Source organism: Rhynchophorus ferrugineus, unplaced genomic scaffold, assembly GCF_030347505.1.
Source record: "Rhynchophorus ferrugineus isolate W39M unplaced genomic scaffold, kcgeb_rfMv2 rfM1, whole genome shotgun sequence".
Taxonomy (NCBI): Eukaryota; Metazoa; Arthropoda; class Insecta; order Coleoptera; family Curculionidae; genus Rhynchophorus; species Rhynchophorus ferrugineus.
This window is the reverse complement of record NW_027472580.1, coordinates 11,911,121-11,929,295: the sequence shown is the minus strand read 5'-3', so window position 1 is coordinate 11,929,295 and position 18,175 is coordinate 11,911,121. Positions and strand designations below refer to the sequence as shown.

Below are 18,175 nucleotides of genomic sequence, written 5' to 3'. Positions count from 1 at the left end.
TAAGAAGATTTAACAATTGCAAAACAATATTTTTCTGAACTTTTACTTTTTTATTACTATTTTTAAACAAACGTGAATATGACGTAACAATTTCATATGATATAAAATACTTATTTAAGCTAATTTATAGACATAGGAATTAACAACAATGGTGCGACACTGTCATAATTTTGTTAATTAATGGTGTAGTTAATTTTTTCCACAGAGAGCTTGATAATCGCCTATTTTTATTAGAACATATTATTATAGTCGTGTATTTGAAATATAAAATACAAAATACCGTATATTAACTATTTTTATTTAAAATACAAATTACAAAATACAGTCAAGTGTCATATTGTATAAATAGGACTCCAGTTAAGCCTATTAATTAGTAGAAAAAGAATTTCCTTCCATCAGCACTAGATTTTTAAATGTACTATCAAGTAAACAGACTCTTCTTTGGGAATAAACAAAAGGTGATAAAGGAAATAATGTTTCTACAGGTCTGATGAGCACAAACTTATATGATCAACGATCATATATTTTATGTTTAGATAACGTTTAACGATTATAAAGTTTTTGCCTTTATTGTTTCGGAAGCTGACTAACTCCATTTTTGATGTAGGTGGCTAACCACTCGAAAAAAGCAATAAAATCACCATCTTCTTTACTAATGCTGTAAGTCCCAGGCAATATTTAATGTTTTTATAATTCGCCTCATATAAGTTGTGATGCCAATATGGCTCAATGTATTTCAAGCGACAGTTTCAAAAACGTATCAAATCTTCTTCCTAAATTCTCATATAGTCGTGATGCAATAACAGTAAAATTCCTCAAATTGCAATCCTGCAACTGATCTAATCTGGTTCTTATAGACATTTAAGTTGGCAGAAGTTTGACATAGTCACAATTGTTGCCCTGAATATAACCTAAAGCTTTAGCGGTAGTATTCAAGTCTTACATTATTAAAAAAAGTTTCATCTTATGGTAGCTTGACTTCTTGACTACAACCAATATGGGCTGGATGAAATTTGAAGCCGTAAATATTACAATACTAACAACAAAATGCCTCAGCGTACATTAATTGAAATACCAATTACAAATTACATTTCTAAGAAGTAATTGAATTACAAATAACAAATATGTGTTTATATTTGAATTGCCTATTTTAATTACCAGTAGTTTAAATACTGCTCAACATTGTGTACCAGTCATCTTTTTGGATCCAGAATAAAAATTTTGAGCTTGTAAATAATAAGTCACAGTAACAAGTGTAACAAACAGTAGGTCCAGTCTAGATAAACTCTAGTTGATAAAAAGTAGACTCTAAAATATGTTTAAAAAAACAGTTTTCAACGTAAAATAACAATAAAGTAAAATTATCAGTAAATTAAATGTTTATCTACTATATTAAATACAAAAAACTGAATCTAAGAATGAAGGTATATTCATGTCATATAATGAATTTACTAAATATATAATAGATATCAAACATTGAATTTCAATATTGAATATAATTTGAAAAAACTCTAAACCAGAAAGATGTAAGCTGCGATTACAGCTCAGGCAAGAAACACCCAATACAGTATTTTATCATCACACTATATAAAACAAATATACAGAGTACATCTTTACTAATAGAAAATATAGAAACGTTAAAAATACATCAAGCTTATAAAAATGCGACGATTTTATTTAACAATATGTGTATTATTACACCACATTAAGAAAATCCTGATGAGTTTTAAGCCAAAACAAATTAGCTGTTTAATAACAGTAAATTAAAATTAGTAAATTAAAATCAATGGCAACAATATTGCGAAACATTAAACCATGTGAACCGTAACGATATCTTGTGGTATCACATGAAAGAGTCTTGTGATTTTGTTTAAATAACCCCTGATGATCCTTGAAAGTAAATAATCGCAGTTCTTGTACTTAAAAAATGTAAATAGTCTTGTTTTGAATGATGCAAATCATGTATTTTACGTATGAATAGTATTCAAATAAGACGCTTGATAAACTTCCAAAATGTATTAACAGCATTAACATAAAGGGTTATTTCGAGAGTCCGCCAGTTACATCTTGCTTAGCGAATTTATTCATATAAACGTTTAATACTTTATATTAATAATATACGAGGGTCACTATTTATATTTCGGGTATAGGAAAAAAACAAATAGTTAAGCTGCGAATATATTTTTATTGTTTTTCAAAGTACTCGCCACGATGATCGATACACTTTTGCATACGCTTAAGCCAATTTTCAAAACATTTATTCCATTCCGAATGAGGTATCTACAAAAGATGTTTTTTGAACGCTTCAATAGCATCTTCGGGCGATGAAAATCGTTGACCACGCAGTATATTCTTCACGGCTGGGAACAAAAAGAAGTCATTGGGTACCCATAACCCATCAATTCGATGTTTTGAGTGCACAAATAGTCTCTTGTTTCAGCCGATGTGTAAGAGCTCGAATTGTCATGGTGAAGAACAATCTGGCATCTCTTGTTTGTTTTTCTTATTTCACCGAAGACTTTTGGCAAACAAATGGTTGTGTACCAATAAGGAATTTACTGTTCTACGATTTTCTAGAAGCACTGTTGCAATATGACCAGTTTTCCCGAAGAAACAAGCCACCATTTGCTTTGAAGTGCTCTGTACGCGAACAACTTTTATTGGATTTAGCTCATCTTGGAACACCCATACAGTCGACTGCTGCTTACTTTCGGGCTCATACGAATATACCCATGATTCGTGACCTGTCACGATTTCATAAACGTCTTTCGAAGCACGGTCATTAAAATTATTAAGCATTTCTCTGCACCAATCGACACGAGCCTTTTTTTGAGCGATTGTCAAATTATGTGGGATCCAACGCGAACATAACTTTCGCACAGCTAAGTGTTCATATAAAATCGCATACATGCTAGTGGAACTTGACATGACGATCTTGCTTAATCGTTTCGCAGACAGCATCGATGTTTTCTGGCACAACAGCCGATTTTGGACGACTTTCACGAAGCTCGTCGTTCAGCGAACTACGACCACGATTGAATTCACTAAACCAGCGATGCACGGTGGCTTTTGACGGAGCTTAATCGTCAAAAGTCAAATTAAGTTGATTAATGCAGTCTTGTTGTGATAATCCACATCGAAAATCGTAAAAAATCACCGCACGAAAATGTTCACGATTCAGTTCCATTTGTTGCCGAGGCGAAACTTTCAACTAAATATAAAATAAACAACTAGCATCCGTGCGACAAAATGTTCTTAGTACGTATATATCAAAGTACGTCAAATATGTCAAACTTTACGATGGAATCGATGACAGGACTCACATGACAACAGTTTTGTCAATTCAAGATATATAAATAGTGACTCTCGTATAAGCATTTATTGGATCATTTTCGTATAAAAACTGTCACCCACACTTTACATCTACAATCTGCTTTGATATTTCTAGGAATTTCAAAAATTTAACTCTAACATATACTGGATACAGAGCAGACTTGAGTGATTAAGTTCAGTTTTAGATCTACTTCGTTTTGAACAAAATATATTATTGCTAAATATATGTTCAATGAAATAGCAATAATTTTAGCCGATGATTATAGTTTAAAATATCATGCTCGTATCGACACAATAACTGGTAAATGCTCTTACAAAGTACAAAGCATAGTTGGTCATCAACTCAAAGTTAATCACTTAATGGATTGTCTGAAAATTTTGTACATCAACAGTTATTGCGCATTAAACAAATTATAGATGTGCGCTTCCCCTATCCATTAATAATCTAATCAGACAGAGTCGCATCAATGCTTGCCCAATACAGACAGTACATATTAGAAAACTAACAGAATATCTATTAAAAAATCAACAGCAGTTAGATGCTCATAAAAAAGACTTTATATATTTATATATTAATAAGGTAAATTACAGGAAGAACTAAAAAATAACTATTAATTCTATTAAGAACTATGTTGTAATATAATAATACATAATAACAGCTAATTATAAATGTCAAGAGAAACTGAAATATTACTTAAAAAACACGAAATTATCCATTGTTCTTCCATATTTGACGATAACAGCGTATGCAATTTTTTTACTAGAAAATAAAATTTTATTTAATGTTTCACAACAAAAGAACAAACTTGGAAAATGACACCATCTTATTAATTACAATAGTAATTATAAGTTTAAATTATAGTCTGATGGGAATAAATACGACCAAATCAAACAATAGCCTGTAAATTATTATAAATAATGTAGTAGAATATGTAAAACCGACCAAAAGCAATATTCAAGACACAACAATATTGAAGATAAATATTTGAATGAATATTTCGCACATGCTAATGGTATTGGTCAATATTTATTAGTTGCAATCATATGGTCAGTGAAAATATGGATAAAATAATATTTTTATAGGATGACAAAATCTCTAAAAAGGAGTGTTTCTTTTTGATGTAGACACAAAAATGCATTAGAAACTTACCAGAAATTTGAAAGCAGAAAAAGGTAAATTCTACAGAAACGAAATATATTAGAGAAAAGTACTATGTAATGAAGATTATACATGCAGAAAATAGGTAGAACATCTAGCAAAAACCTTAGTAGCAAAATCTGAGGTAACCGGAAATAAAAAGTATATTGGTATAGAAGACTGCCTCGTCGGTATCCACACTGAGCCAGGGCATATTTAAATACTGAGTCGCAAATAATTCCGGCAGTTATATATTTAAAATATTTAAAATTCGAAATTTTAAAATCACAATCAGAGAGTATCTACTTCTCAACTAATACACTAGTGTTGCCGCTACAAGACCTCGAATATTTCTGACTAAACCTCATCACAGTTGAACATTGGCCGCAGCTGTTCTAGCCTCGAGCAATGTTAGTCTCGTATTTTTAAAATTGTTTTCGGTGATCTTAATCCATGCCTTTTTCAGAGCTATTCTCTAAATTATTCAGTCAAAAGGTCGATTTCTCCACAGAATACTGCCACGAAAATTCTTTCACTTTTCATTAGACAGACATGGCTAAACCATTGTGATCTGCGCCTCCGGATTTGTTCTTCAAGTGTAAACTTATTGCCGTATCTTAAACCGATAATTTCGTTTCTAAAACATTCTCACAGAGAAATATGTAGAATTTTCCTTAAGCATCGAATTTGAAAGACCTCAAATTCACAGATATTAGACTGCAACAGTTTCCAAAACTCGAAGCCATATAGAAAAATTGACTAGATAACCGTTAGAAAAAGACGCTCTCTTCGACACGCACTTTGTTAGAGAAACAAAAGCTCCAGCAGCTTGGCCAACTCGGCTTATTACTTCAGAAGTAGATGATTCTTCTCCTATATTATATTTCTGAACTGCCACCCTAAGTCCCGCTGCCCTTTTGATTGCGAGCCATCTTGGTTATTTGACGTTTAGCTCAGTTTCGCTTTAACCATTGTGTTGTGTAGACGTCCACATTTTATTGTGGATAAATATACTCTACAAGAACGACCAGAAATAGCGCCTGAAGGCTGTCGGGTGAAAGTGAAGATTTTTCATCTAAATTGATAATGAGCGATGAAACCCATTTCCTTCTCAGTGGCCATGTCAATACACAGAACAGTCGGTTTTGGGGAACAAAATTCTCAATTAATTCATGGAACAGCATTGCATCCACTAAAAACAACTGTATGTTGCGGTATTCATGCTGGAAAAATCATTAGTCCCAATTTTTTTGAAAATGACCATGGTGTTGCAGTTACTGTTTCTGCTAAACGGTACCAAGACATGATTCGAAATTTTCTTGTACCTGAAATGGAAGAGCAAAGACCTTGGACGATAGAAGGACATAGAAGACATTGGTTTCAGCAAGATGGGGCCACAGCACACACAGCTCGTTCGACAGTTCAATCATTGAATAACACTTTTCCACGAAAACTAATTTCGCGAAGTGGCGATTTAGCATGGTCAGCCAGATCTCCGGAGTTAACACCACCATACTTTTTCTTATTGGGTTTTTTAAAATCAAGAGTTTATGTAAATAAGCCCCAAACGATTCAACATAAAGACAATATTCGCCACGAAAGCGAAGAAATTGAACCTCAGATATTGCATGATATCATGAAAAAAGCCTTAAAAAGAGCCGAAAATTGCATAGCGAATCGCGGTTACCATTTAGCACATATAATTTTTCAATCATAATGAAAATGGAAATGTAAAGACTAAATAAACTTTTATGAAAACCAAACTTAATTATCTTCTCTTCGAGCAAAGTTATAGGCAATCAAAATGGTAGCGGTACTTTGCCCCACGTTGTACTTATATATAATTCCTGCACTTGCTCTAGCTGGATTCCATTGAAATTTACAATAACAAGCGATCCGTCAGTTGTCAATTCTTTGGCCTTTCATTAATTCTCAAGTCATATACTTACAACATTAAGATTTAGAATTGGGGTAACCGGTATCTTGTAAGTACCTTGATCTTTTGCTCAAACTTTACGGCGAAACGTACCGAAAATCACTTGTATCAAAGAATATAACGGAATTATCTCCTCAGTATTTGGCTATAATGAATCTCAGCAGGGAAGAAACCGATACATTAAACCGTTTCGTATCTGTAAATCTATTTACATAAAGTGATAAACAAATTAAATTATTATCAACTCTTAAAAAATTATATCGGTGTCATCCATCTTTACTTAATGGTCATTGTGCTTGTTTATCTATATTACGTCGTTAAAATGATGTATCATTTACTGTTGTCTTGTTGTTTTTGTTGTCAATGAGTATCCGGGTTATAAAAATAAACCACATGTTGATTCGATAATAGGACACTTCATGATACCAAAAACAATATTTAATTGAGAAACAATTTTTCTCGACTAAATTGCAGCCAGATAATACAATATACATAATAATATAATCATTTCTTAAAGGATGTAAATACCATGATTTAACCGTGTCAATAATTATGAGTACCCAATACGACTACTGATTTACCAATTTGACCATTCGTTTAGGAAACCAAGAAGTGACGGTTTCCAATAGTGAAAATTAATAAAGATTGAACTTTGCCACAAAAAGTGTTATAAACAAATATATAGATACCAAAATAATTTCAAAACTATTGGTAAATTTGTATAGTGAAGTGGTTCTTGTGGTGGGAAACCATCAATGTCGAGACAGAGAGTTTTTGTACAGTATTCTGTTGTATCATGTATCATAAAGTTTCTACGTTCTTGGTCCATACCTTTATCGACGGCTGTTCGTCTTATATTATATTCAAAATCACGCTACCCTAAAAGTATTCCTAGATATGCAAAAAATAGATCTTTGCTTAATATCAGAAACCCATTTAACAAAAGAATCCTTTAGAGGATATACATTTTATCATACCATATACCCAGCTAACACCACAAGAGGAGGAAGTGCAATAATAATAAAAAAGAACATTTCCCACCATCAAGAACCCGGGCTCAGTACAGCAGAAAATCAGGTAACATCAGTAACTATTAAATCAAGCAAATACAATCAAGTTACAATAGCCGCAATTTATTGTCCTCCAAAATACAATCAAAAAAAGAACAATTATGTGAATGTCCTAAACAACCTGGGAGAAAAATTTATAATTGGAGGTGATTTCAATGCAAAAAATACAAGATGGGGATGCAGAATGACAACAACTAAGGGCAATGAACTGCATAAAGCAGCTGCTGAACTAAGATGTAGTTACATGTCAACTGAAAAACCAACTTATTGGCCGACTGATCAAAATAAAACCCCAGACCTATTAGATTTCTTCATAGTAAGAAACATAACATCCAACTATATAAAGGTCGAAGAAAATTTTGAGCTAAGTTTAAATCATACGCCAGTGATTCTGACGTTGAGCGAAAATATAATAAGACAAGAAAGAAATCCAACGTTAACAAACAAGAGAACAGACTGGGAAGAATTTGCCGAATAATTAATACTAAATGTACCCCTCAAGATAACAGAACAATTAAATTTTGAAGCAGAGAACTTCGTAGTTGATATTCAACAAGCTGCTTGGAATAATACTCCAGAAATTAAGAGTACAACTAAAGGAATTAATTATCCAAAAGAAGTGAAGGAAATGGTAGCTGAGAAACGTAAATTACGAATAAAGTGGCAACAAAACAGAACACCTGAAAATAAAAATAGTTTAAACAATATAACCCAAAGACTGAAAAGAGAAATACTGGAAATTAAAAACAAAACCATAAATGACTATCTGAGAAATTTAACAGATGATAAAGAAACTGATTACTCACTCTGGAAAGCCACAAAATATTTATAGCGCTCATGTCTACAGAGTCCACCTATAAGAGACTTATGTGGGAATTGGGCACGTGACAATCACCAAAAAGCAGAAGCATTTGCTGAATATCTAGAAAAAACTTTCTAACCAAACGAAACTAATATTGAACATAATTTAGAATTAGTCATGCCGAAAGAGATAACCAGAGTTATTAAATCTGACATTAACCCCAGGAAATCACCAGGCTACGATTTAATAACAGGAGAATTACTACAAAAATTACCAAGATAGGGTATTATAAAACTCACCAACTTGATCAATACAGCATTTAGATTAAAACATGTCCCAGACATTTGGAAGATGGCGGCAATTATAATGATCCCAAAACTTGGGAAGTCACCAAACGAAATAAGAGCCTATAGACCTATATCACTGCTGCCAGGAATATCTAAGGTTTTGAAAAACTCCTGTTGAAAAGAATAATACCGATCATAGAGAGAAAAAAAAACCTAATACCGACACACCAGTTTGGGTTTATTAACAAGCACTCAACAATTGACCAGGTCCACAGAATAACAGATGTTATTGAAAAAGCCTACAAAAGTAAAAAAAGTATGCTCAGCTATATTTTTAGATGTAGCACAAGACTTCGATAAGGTTTGGCATGAAGGCCTTGTTCATAAACTACAGGAAATGCTACCAAAACAACACATTAAACTATTAAAATCATACATTACAATCAGAGTGTTTAGAATCCAACAAGAAGAAGCTTACTCTACAATAAAAGAAGCTAAAACAAGTGCACCACAAGTAAGTGCACTGGGACTAATGCTTTATCTACTCTACACTTGAGATATACCACAAATGGAAACTACAAATATTACGATGGCTAGATTTGCTCATGATACTGCGATTTTAGCTATCGGAGACAATAGTGAAGAAGCCACAATATAAATGATTGGACACAAGTTTGGAAAATAAGAATTAATGAAAGTAAATCTGTATATGTGCAGTTCACCTATAAACAGACCGTACAAGCACCAATAACATTAAATAACACTATCATTCCATATAGCAAAACGCTAAATATCTTGGAATGAATCTCGATGCAAAACTTCGCTGGAAGGAACATATAAAGAAGAAAAGAAAAGAACTGAATTGAAATATAGGAAAATGTACTGGCTAATTGGAAGGAAATCACAATTAACAATATATATTAAATTGCTATTATATAAGCAAATACTAAAACCTATATAGACATACGAGTTCAATTCTGGGGATATTCTGCAAAGAATAACATAAATCAAATACAAATTTTCAGAAAAAAGTCCTGAGAGATATTGTGGGTGCACCCAAATACTCTAGGACTGATTACCTACATCGTGACCTTCAGATACCCACAGTCAGTCAAGAATTCAAGAGAATTGTCAGGGGCATGAGGAAAGACTCCATTTTCATACGAATATTGAAATATTGCAACTATTGTATACCACCACAACAGGACACAGACTCAAAAGAATCAAACCATCTGATCTTGTGTAGTGTTGTGTAGTGTGGTGCATATATTAAAAAATTCAGCAGTGACATGTATAAATATTATTTCACCAGAGACTGAGTTAGGGCCGATGGGTCCTCCTAGTTATATACCTAGATTTAAGTTAGCATAAAGACAAATTGTAGGTTAAACGGAAACGACTAGTAACAATATATTAATTAAATAATAAAATAATAATAATAATAATATTCAAAATTTCGGTTTCGCCACAGAAATCTATGAGGTATTCGTTCACTTTTCATTCGACAGGCATATCCAAACCATTGTAATCTGTGTTTCTAAATTCGTCCCTCAACTTGTATAGTTAACCTTAAGCACCGTTTGTGAAAGTTGTCAAACTTACAAATGTCAGAGTACAACAATGTCCAGATCTCGAAACCAAACATGTTAGTTTTCAATGTAATATGTCCTCTCTTTCATATAGTATTACTTAACAATGAAGCATTCGAATGTGACCTTAAACTGATAAAAGGTATATTATTTCATTAAAACGAATGAAATTCCTACAAGCATGAGCCTGAATCAAAACATGAAATATGAAACTAAAAATTTCGACAAGCAAAGAATTTGCATCAGTCTTTTAAGATCCAATTTTTTTCATAAATTCCTCCAAAATGGTAAAAAAAATTTAAACTGCCGAATGGAAACATTCCTAAGAAATCCTCTTTACATGTGACAAAATAATGTTAGACCAAAACACCGCATATTGTAAACGTCGCAAATTATTTCAACATCCTTGCTATTCGACAGATTTAGATCAACAAAATCTGAAATAATCAGATCTTAAGAAAATTTTAAGATAAGACAAAACTCATTGAACTGAATGATGTATTAGTTATTAACCATGTAAATGAAAATGCCTGTCAAGATACACAAAAAACCAATTTAAAAATATTTACACTATAACTAGTACAACAAAGATAATTCCAAATGTTTTGTATATTATGCAAGCATTATCTATTAAATATTTCGTCAACATCATACAGGGGGTCATAGGTTCATCTTAGTATTAGATATAAGTGACAAAGTATATAATAGTAGATTGCAACTATTTTTAGTTTTTAAAAAGAATTTAAATATATAAACAATAACAAAATAAGAACGACACAAAAATAATAAATAATCGTAATATTTACAAAAAATTGTATTTTTTGATAATAAAATAGCTATGAATAACATGGGAATTGAAAAGTGCAACAACAAACTACCCTTTTGGATGTGCAAGTAGAAAAGTAGCCAATACTAAAGGTTACTTGAACATTGAAATCATCTAGCACGACTTAACGATAACACGATAACAAAAGATCATATAAAAAATAGATCAGGAATATCAATTCTCAAGAATAGGATAGAAATAATCCCAGAACGATGGCAACGGCAACAAGGAACAAACAAATTGAAGGAAAAACGTATTAACACCATGAAGCTAGCTAGTGTAAAACATATATCTAGAGGAATCAAGGAAGGAATAAGGAAGTAGTAAGTAGAAAATAAACTTATTGTTCACGGTCCATGCCCTCAAGGTATAACCAACTTACTTAACTTATGATATTAAACATGTTGTTGCATACAAAAAGAGCATAACGAGGGATTTTATTACACCATCTTATTTAAAAAAAAATAATGCACATGCACCAAAAATGTGGCTATCTGATGAAACTAGCTTCAGTGGGATGCCCTCTTTGTTTATCGTTGGGAGATCATAGAGCTTTATCTCTTACTTACAATATTTAATATATGTAACATCAACAAAAAGTTTGGTCCATTGTTTTATTTTTTGTAGTTGACCCACCGACGTCAAGAAACTCACAACTCGCAACATATGCTGACAATACAGCGGTCTCATGATCACACGAGGATCCAATAGCAGCCTCAAGAAACCTCCAACCGCAACCTCATCTAAATAAATTCGAATTGTGGTTGAAAACATGGCGTATCAAAGTAAAGGAGACAAGATCTACCCATGTGGCATTCACCCTCTGTAGAAGGACTTGTCACCCAGTAAAAATGAATAATTGTGAATTCCTGCAAGCAGACAATGCTAAATATCTGGGAATAAATTTTAATGGATGCTTAACATAGAAAACATATAGTTACAAAACGAAAACGCAAACAGCTTGGGCTTACAAATGTATTAGCTGATAGGGCATAAGCCTAAATTAATCGTTAGATAACAAGATTTTGTTGTATAAATGAATAATTATATAATGTACAATATTGAACAGTGGGGTACTACTAGCAAATCAAACATAACTATTCTTCAGAGGTTTCAAATAAAGTGTTGCGAACCAACGTCGATGCACCAGCGCAATATCCCCTTAGAACCAATAATGAGTGTGATTCAAAGTTTTAGTGCAAAAATACTCCGAAAGACTAAATGTACGTGATGACAGTGAAATGCCTAGGCTACAAAGTGATTAATTGACACATAGTGTGAGGTATAATAATCTCTAGAATAAGTTAGAACATACTTTAGAATAAGTCAGAATATGCTTTAACATATGATATAATAGTCTCTAGAATATGATTTAGATTGTAATTTTGTACAGCAGATCACTTACTGGAGCGATTTTCTACACGTCAGTATATTGTACAACGGAAATCATAAAAAAAACTTATTACCCGCTGGCAGATTGTTGAAGTTCTAAGAGATTAATTAAAGAATAATTATTTTAAAACTTGATGGGTATTTGGATAAACAATTCGACATCTTTTATTTATCTAAACAAAATGTGGAACCATATTGTAAAACCGACTTGTAAGTATTTAAATATAGGACGTACGTTAATTTTTATACAGTAAGTCATGATAATAAGAAAATACTTTATACGAATAACCACAGGTTAAAACCCATCCACTGAGGTGAACATTTCTTATGAAACAACGGATATCTGATAAGGCATTCCCGTTAAAAATTTAAATATACTTACTTTAAAACCATCCGCAGTCACGTCCCTTGGTTTGTGCGTACTGCCAGTTTTTATCAACAGTTGTACTAACAGATCATTATCGTTCAATGCATCGACAATAGACGCCAAAGCGAAAACTACACTACTGGCGTGGGCTCTAAATCTCTTGTTGGTGCTCAGTTCATCGTGAGGGACGTCTTTGAAGGGAAAGAGTTCCTTATGTTGGGGATATTTTTTGAAAAATCTATAACGAAACGATAATATAAGTTAAGAAATGCGGCGAATTTAAATTAGATATATTCCGAAAGTCGTACCGAATGGGCCAGCTGCTTGTTTACTATTTTTATTTATACTTAATTTACATTCTTAACTCTAACTAAATATTCGCAACTCTGATTGGAAACTCTAAATGATACTAAAAAAATTTCGCTCGTCTCATCACCTGAGCAATAACATTAATAACATATTTGAGCATTTCCTTCGATTTTCCCCCCTTTCTCCCAACATATTCTGATATGGTTACAATGTAACCGCCTCGGAAGTGCTCTATTTCAAGTAAAAAATAATTTTGAAAATCGGCCCACAATTGATGAAGAAATCGGCGAACATACATAAAAAAAATATACAGCGGCACATAGAAACCTCTTGCTTTTTCGAAGTCGGTTTAAAACGAAGCATCCTTTACATTTGAAGGTAAAAAGAAAGAAACTGGATAAAAAATATATTGAAATTGAAATGAATGGATTGAAAAATATAAATAAGAATATCCTCTAAAGGAACAATAGGATCCATTGCAAAAAGGAAAGAGGAGAAGATAGAAACCGAGAGAGTTTCATGAAAAGACCGCGTTAGAACTGTATTAAAAAATAACAATATCAAAATCATTCCCGATCGTAACCCCAAAGAAGCAATCTAAATGTGGAAATGCCAGCTTGGCGGCGCAGTGGTAAAGGCGATGGGATGGTCCTCCTACTGTTGCGATAGCTGTGGGTTCGTATCTTGCTGGGGCATGGTCGTAAATTTATGTTGGTGATTGTTTAAAATTTGTGAATGTTCTAGACAAGAGTGTAAAATCTGACAAGGAAAATGATCCCAGTCATGCCAGTAACCAGGCTGGGTAAGACCGCATGTCCTCTGGGATGATTTCTAAAGTTGGTCACTCGCCAGTCGGTAGGCTTAATGCTGAGGACCGTGGTTCAGAGCCCACGTTAAACTTTAGGCACAGTCCAGATAAGCACATAGTTGGAAAAATGAGACTTCAAAATATATATAAAAAAGTGGGAATGGATACATAGAAAGATGTATCAGATATTGACATGCCATCCTATCAATGATGAAGCCATCAGCTTCAATTAAACACTGGATGATGAAACAAGTGGATGAATCCACTTTTCACAACAGGCAACAAAAAACTCTTATTTTTACGTGACAATCAATGAAACCGCGATATTGAAAGGGTTCGAAATGGAATTTTCGATCAATTTACTTAGTAGCTAATTTCCCAATTTTTTTTATTTCCCATCGGATGGAATAATATAGAACCAGTTAATTTATTAACTGGCAAGTTGTCAAAAAATTCTTTGAGAGTTTGAGTTGTGTTATCGTCCAATAAATATAGAAGTTTCTTCAATTTGTAACATTTTTTAGATCAAAGGTCTATTTAAAGTGAATTTAAAAAACTTCTTATGAGCTCCCCAAAATATTTCATAGGCTTTCCATACAAATGGTGTTGGTTATTTTTATTAGAAAACAGGATTGTTTTTGCATTGAAAATGGAAACATTTAATAAAAAAATAACTAGTACACAGTACACACCAATTATAAACAATGATTATTTAAAAAAATTCTTGCAACATGTAGCTGATCCTCATCATGCAACTACAAATACTATACAATAAATGTACAATATATAATAACAAACTAGTAATGGTAGTGTTATATTATGTATCAGATGTTGACATGCCATCCTATCAATGATGAAGCCATCAGCTTCAATTAAACACTGGATGGATACTGGCTACTACAATCACTTCAATAAAACCAAGGTTTTAGCCACTTCACAAGAATATTTTGATTTATAAACACCAACATAATCTCAATAAAGTCAAGGGTTAGAAGACCAACATTATATGGCATAATATACTGCCGTTTTTCAACTATTCAAAAAATCTAAAACCTAAAAGAAAGAAAAGATTAAAAGAGCTTCGTGTCAGTATCAGATATCCCCTATTGAAGATGCAATATGTAGCAAATGCGAAACATCGGCTAGTTAGTGAATAAGTTTTAGTATGTGATACAATATCCTAGTCCTTTCTTATTGATTCATATGTCGGCAATAAGGTTTACAATAACTTATTTTATTAAGTGAATATTTAATAAATTCTGTATCAACTTACAAAAGAAGTAGCGCCACTCCACTGTCAGTAGCGTTCTTCATTATTCTAGCCCACGATGTGCGCACTAGATACTTATCTCTGGATGTCAATCCCGTGGTAGGATCTGGATCATCGGTACGACCCGTATTTGTAGTGATGTAGCTCACAACGGTACCCATGGTCTAAAACTGAAACAAAAATAATTAAGTTTAGATACTTTCGGCCGTGCTATGCTGACTTACCGTACACTTATCACCGTTAGTTGTTTTTTCAATCGAATTCACCCGAAGATCAAACTGTTATATCGCTTAATACGGACGTAATTAATGATTAGAACACAATTAACGAAAATGTATTTATTAACTGACTTAAACAATCATTAACAGCATATTTTTAATATGGTAATAACAATAATATAATAATGAGAATACTACTTTTGTAGGAGAATTGATTATGCTCCGTTGTGGCAATTGATGTTCTTAGTATTGTTTATTTCATTCACTCTAATATGATTTTATAATATCATCTGAAACGCTTAACTATTTTCATAAAATACTACTGTAATTTTCAAACAGAATTAATATGTATTCATTTAACTTGGTAGAACTTTAACTACTGTCTATATGATAATTTTAAAGCCATAATACCAACATTGTTTTTCTTCTTTTAACACGAACAGTAAACTACTTCACAAACAACGCGTTTTAATTCGTATAAAATGTTTATTGCCAATAAGAACAAACGGTTTGTTTTTTAAAATTATCTCTAACTTGTCAACTCAATCGATTTTAATAGACAACTTAAGACTCAAACTGGTTCTCTTTCGCCTTATAAAAAAAATTAAAAAAACATGATCACGAAGTCATTTTTATGAAGAATTCTACCTATATTAACCCGCAATCCTCCTCTCTCTTGATTTTACTCCTTCGGACTTCTGACTCATCTCTCAACACAAAAAAAACTCTTTAAGGGCATCGTTCTAAGTAATGTGAAGCATATGAGATCCAAGAAAAGAAGGTTTAAAAGTCAATAACAAAATCATAAAAAAATTAAACCTAATAATAAAAATAAAAAGGTATTTATTTGCTAATTTAATTGTATCCAGAAGAGGGTAATTTTATTATATTTATATTTTAATTTATATTATATAACAATATTTATATTTTATATAATATTATTAAAATTATTTAGCACTGAAATTCATTGTCACTATCATGATTCCCAAAAGAAATTTGTACAAGTATTTTCACTTTTATAGACCATCGTTTACTCTTATTAGCTACAATGTCTTTTTTTTCATTGTTTCTTATATATTTCTTTATCTATTTTTTAGACACTACACAATTTAGAATTCACAATTAATAGGCAAAATAAATTACGTTGATGATGAATTATAATGTTTTTGAGAGCCAACTTAATTTTTACTAGCACCGTTTTGGAGTGAACATAACCCTCAAAATTAGAAATATTAAACTTCCTTCGATGCTACCTTTCATCATTTTAGTTCAGAATAATAAGTAAAATATTATGAATTAAGATCATTCCTTAATTAAATTGTCAGTACAGATATATCACCCTAAATATACAATATGTTATCATATATCTGCTAATCAAAAAAATGAATTCGAAGCCTTTGATAATAGTGCTTTTGCGTACATCCTCTCAGAACAGGATATAAACATCCTTCACCGTCAGGCAGCTCTCATATTTATTCAGTATTGTTCTAGAATTTTCAGTGTGATATCTGCCCGGAATTGCAATTAGTTCGGATATACATCGAATCAAATATAGTATGAAATTTACGTGTATATCACCAAAAGAATGAGACTAATTTATCGTATTGTTCCTTATTTAACAAACGGTTGAATGACAACTAATGATGGACAATACGGGATAAATTATACTGATGAATAATTTCACTCGAAATTAAATGAAATACAGGAAAATAAATTGCGTTTAAAAAGAGATAATGTCAATTAAACAAGCATAAATCATAGACACTTGTAGTTGGAACGTTGAAACTATCAAAAATAGGGGCAAACATAAAATGATTGAATACCCTATTCTGATATGATTCTATAACAGATACAGATATAATTCATAGAATAATTTATTATAAAATAAATAAATAAAAATAAATAAATAAAAGCGTCTAAGTTGATATTATATACTATTCATGATAAATAATCAGAGTATTTTCGACCATTTTCTACAATTTTTCCAAACATTTCTGGTAATATAGTAATATAGTACATAGTGCATAGTAAGCGGTGACCACAATCCAATCATCGATACATTTCGTCACTTCTTCAACATTTCTAACTCATGTGAAAAAAAAGCCATACTGCATCAATCTGAACAAGTGACAATCAGTAGGCATTGTGCCTGGTAAGTGCAGGACTTGGATCTGCAACAGTTTATCATTCACAACTCTTGCTGATCCTCATCATGCAATAAAATGACTTTGTAGCAGTCACTCGCTATGGCTGATAATTTTTACACTATACGTCGTTCAGTTTGTTCAGTCGACGTCTGCAGTAATAATTTCGTTTGGTTTTAGTACCTCGTAATACATTATACCTTTCTAACCCCACCATAAATGCAGCAACACACTCTAGTAATGAATATTTCGCTTTGATATCGAGGTGGATGACTCTCCTGGACTAGTCCAGGGCATTTTACACCTGGTAAAATAATGATGGTGTTGGTAATGTAGCGACCTTGAGGCATGTCGATTTTTACATAGTGCAATAACGGTCTACAAAATACCCAGAAATATAATTCCAGATGTTGAACACGGGCGGGGTGCCAACAGCGTCAACTAGAACCTGATAACGAATAGCTGGCAACCCCGAGAGGTTTATCTGGGATGTTATTGAAGGGAATTTCCAATAATCCAGTATCTGACCACCGTTCGGTTTAGACGTGCCACCATCGACTGCCCAAGCCTCGTTACCAGGTAACACCGCTGCCACCAGTTTTATCTATTTTGTATTTTCCACATTTTTATATTACTTCAATAAATAACGGTCACATAATGTAAACACCTCTGTTTCATTTCGTTTT

The 18,175-nt window shown here is 32.4% G+C and overlaps 2 protein-coding genes across 8 annotated transcripts in view; one reads left to right on the top strand and one right to left on the bottom strand.

Annotated features, from left to right (window-relative positions):
• LOC143204355 (facilitated trehalose transporter Tret1) overlaps nucleotides 1-18,175 on the top strand; it is a 105,735-nt gene that overhangs the window by 14,821 nt on the left and 72,739 nt on the right. The window lies entirely within an intron of this gene.
• Nucleotides 1-18,175, bottom strand: part of LOC143204417 (globin) — a 47,369-nt gene that overhangs the window by 16,205 nt on the left and 12,989 nt on the right. For 3 of the 7 annotated variants that reach the window (XM_076416978.1, XM_076416960.1, XM_076416969.1), the window contains 2 exons: nucleotides 15,131-15,297; nucleotides 12,756-12,978 (listed from right to left, as the gene is read on the bottom strand). The exons of 2 other annotated variants lie outside the window; for them this stretch is intronic. In XM_076416978.1, the coding sequence (XP_076273093.1) occupies nucleotides 12,756-12,978; nucleotides 15,131-15,288 (381 nt within the window). In that variant the 5' untranslated portion in view covers nucleotides 15,289-15,297. Of the gene's footprint in view, nucleotides 1-12,755; nucleotides 12,979-15,130; nucleotides 15,298-15,351; nucleotides 15,417-17,689; nucleotides 17,791-18,175 lie in introns of those variants that run through there. 2 more of the 7 variants (XM_076416987.1, XM_076416995.1) reach the window with 2 other exon arrangements.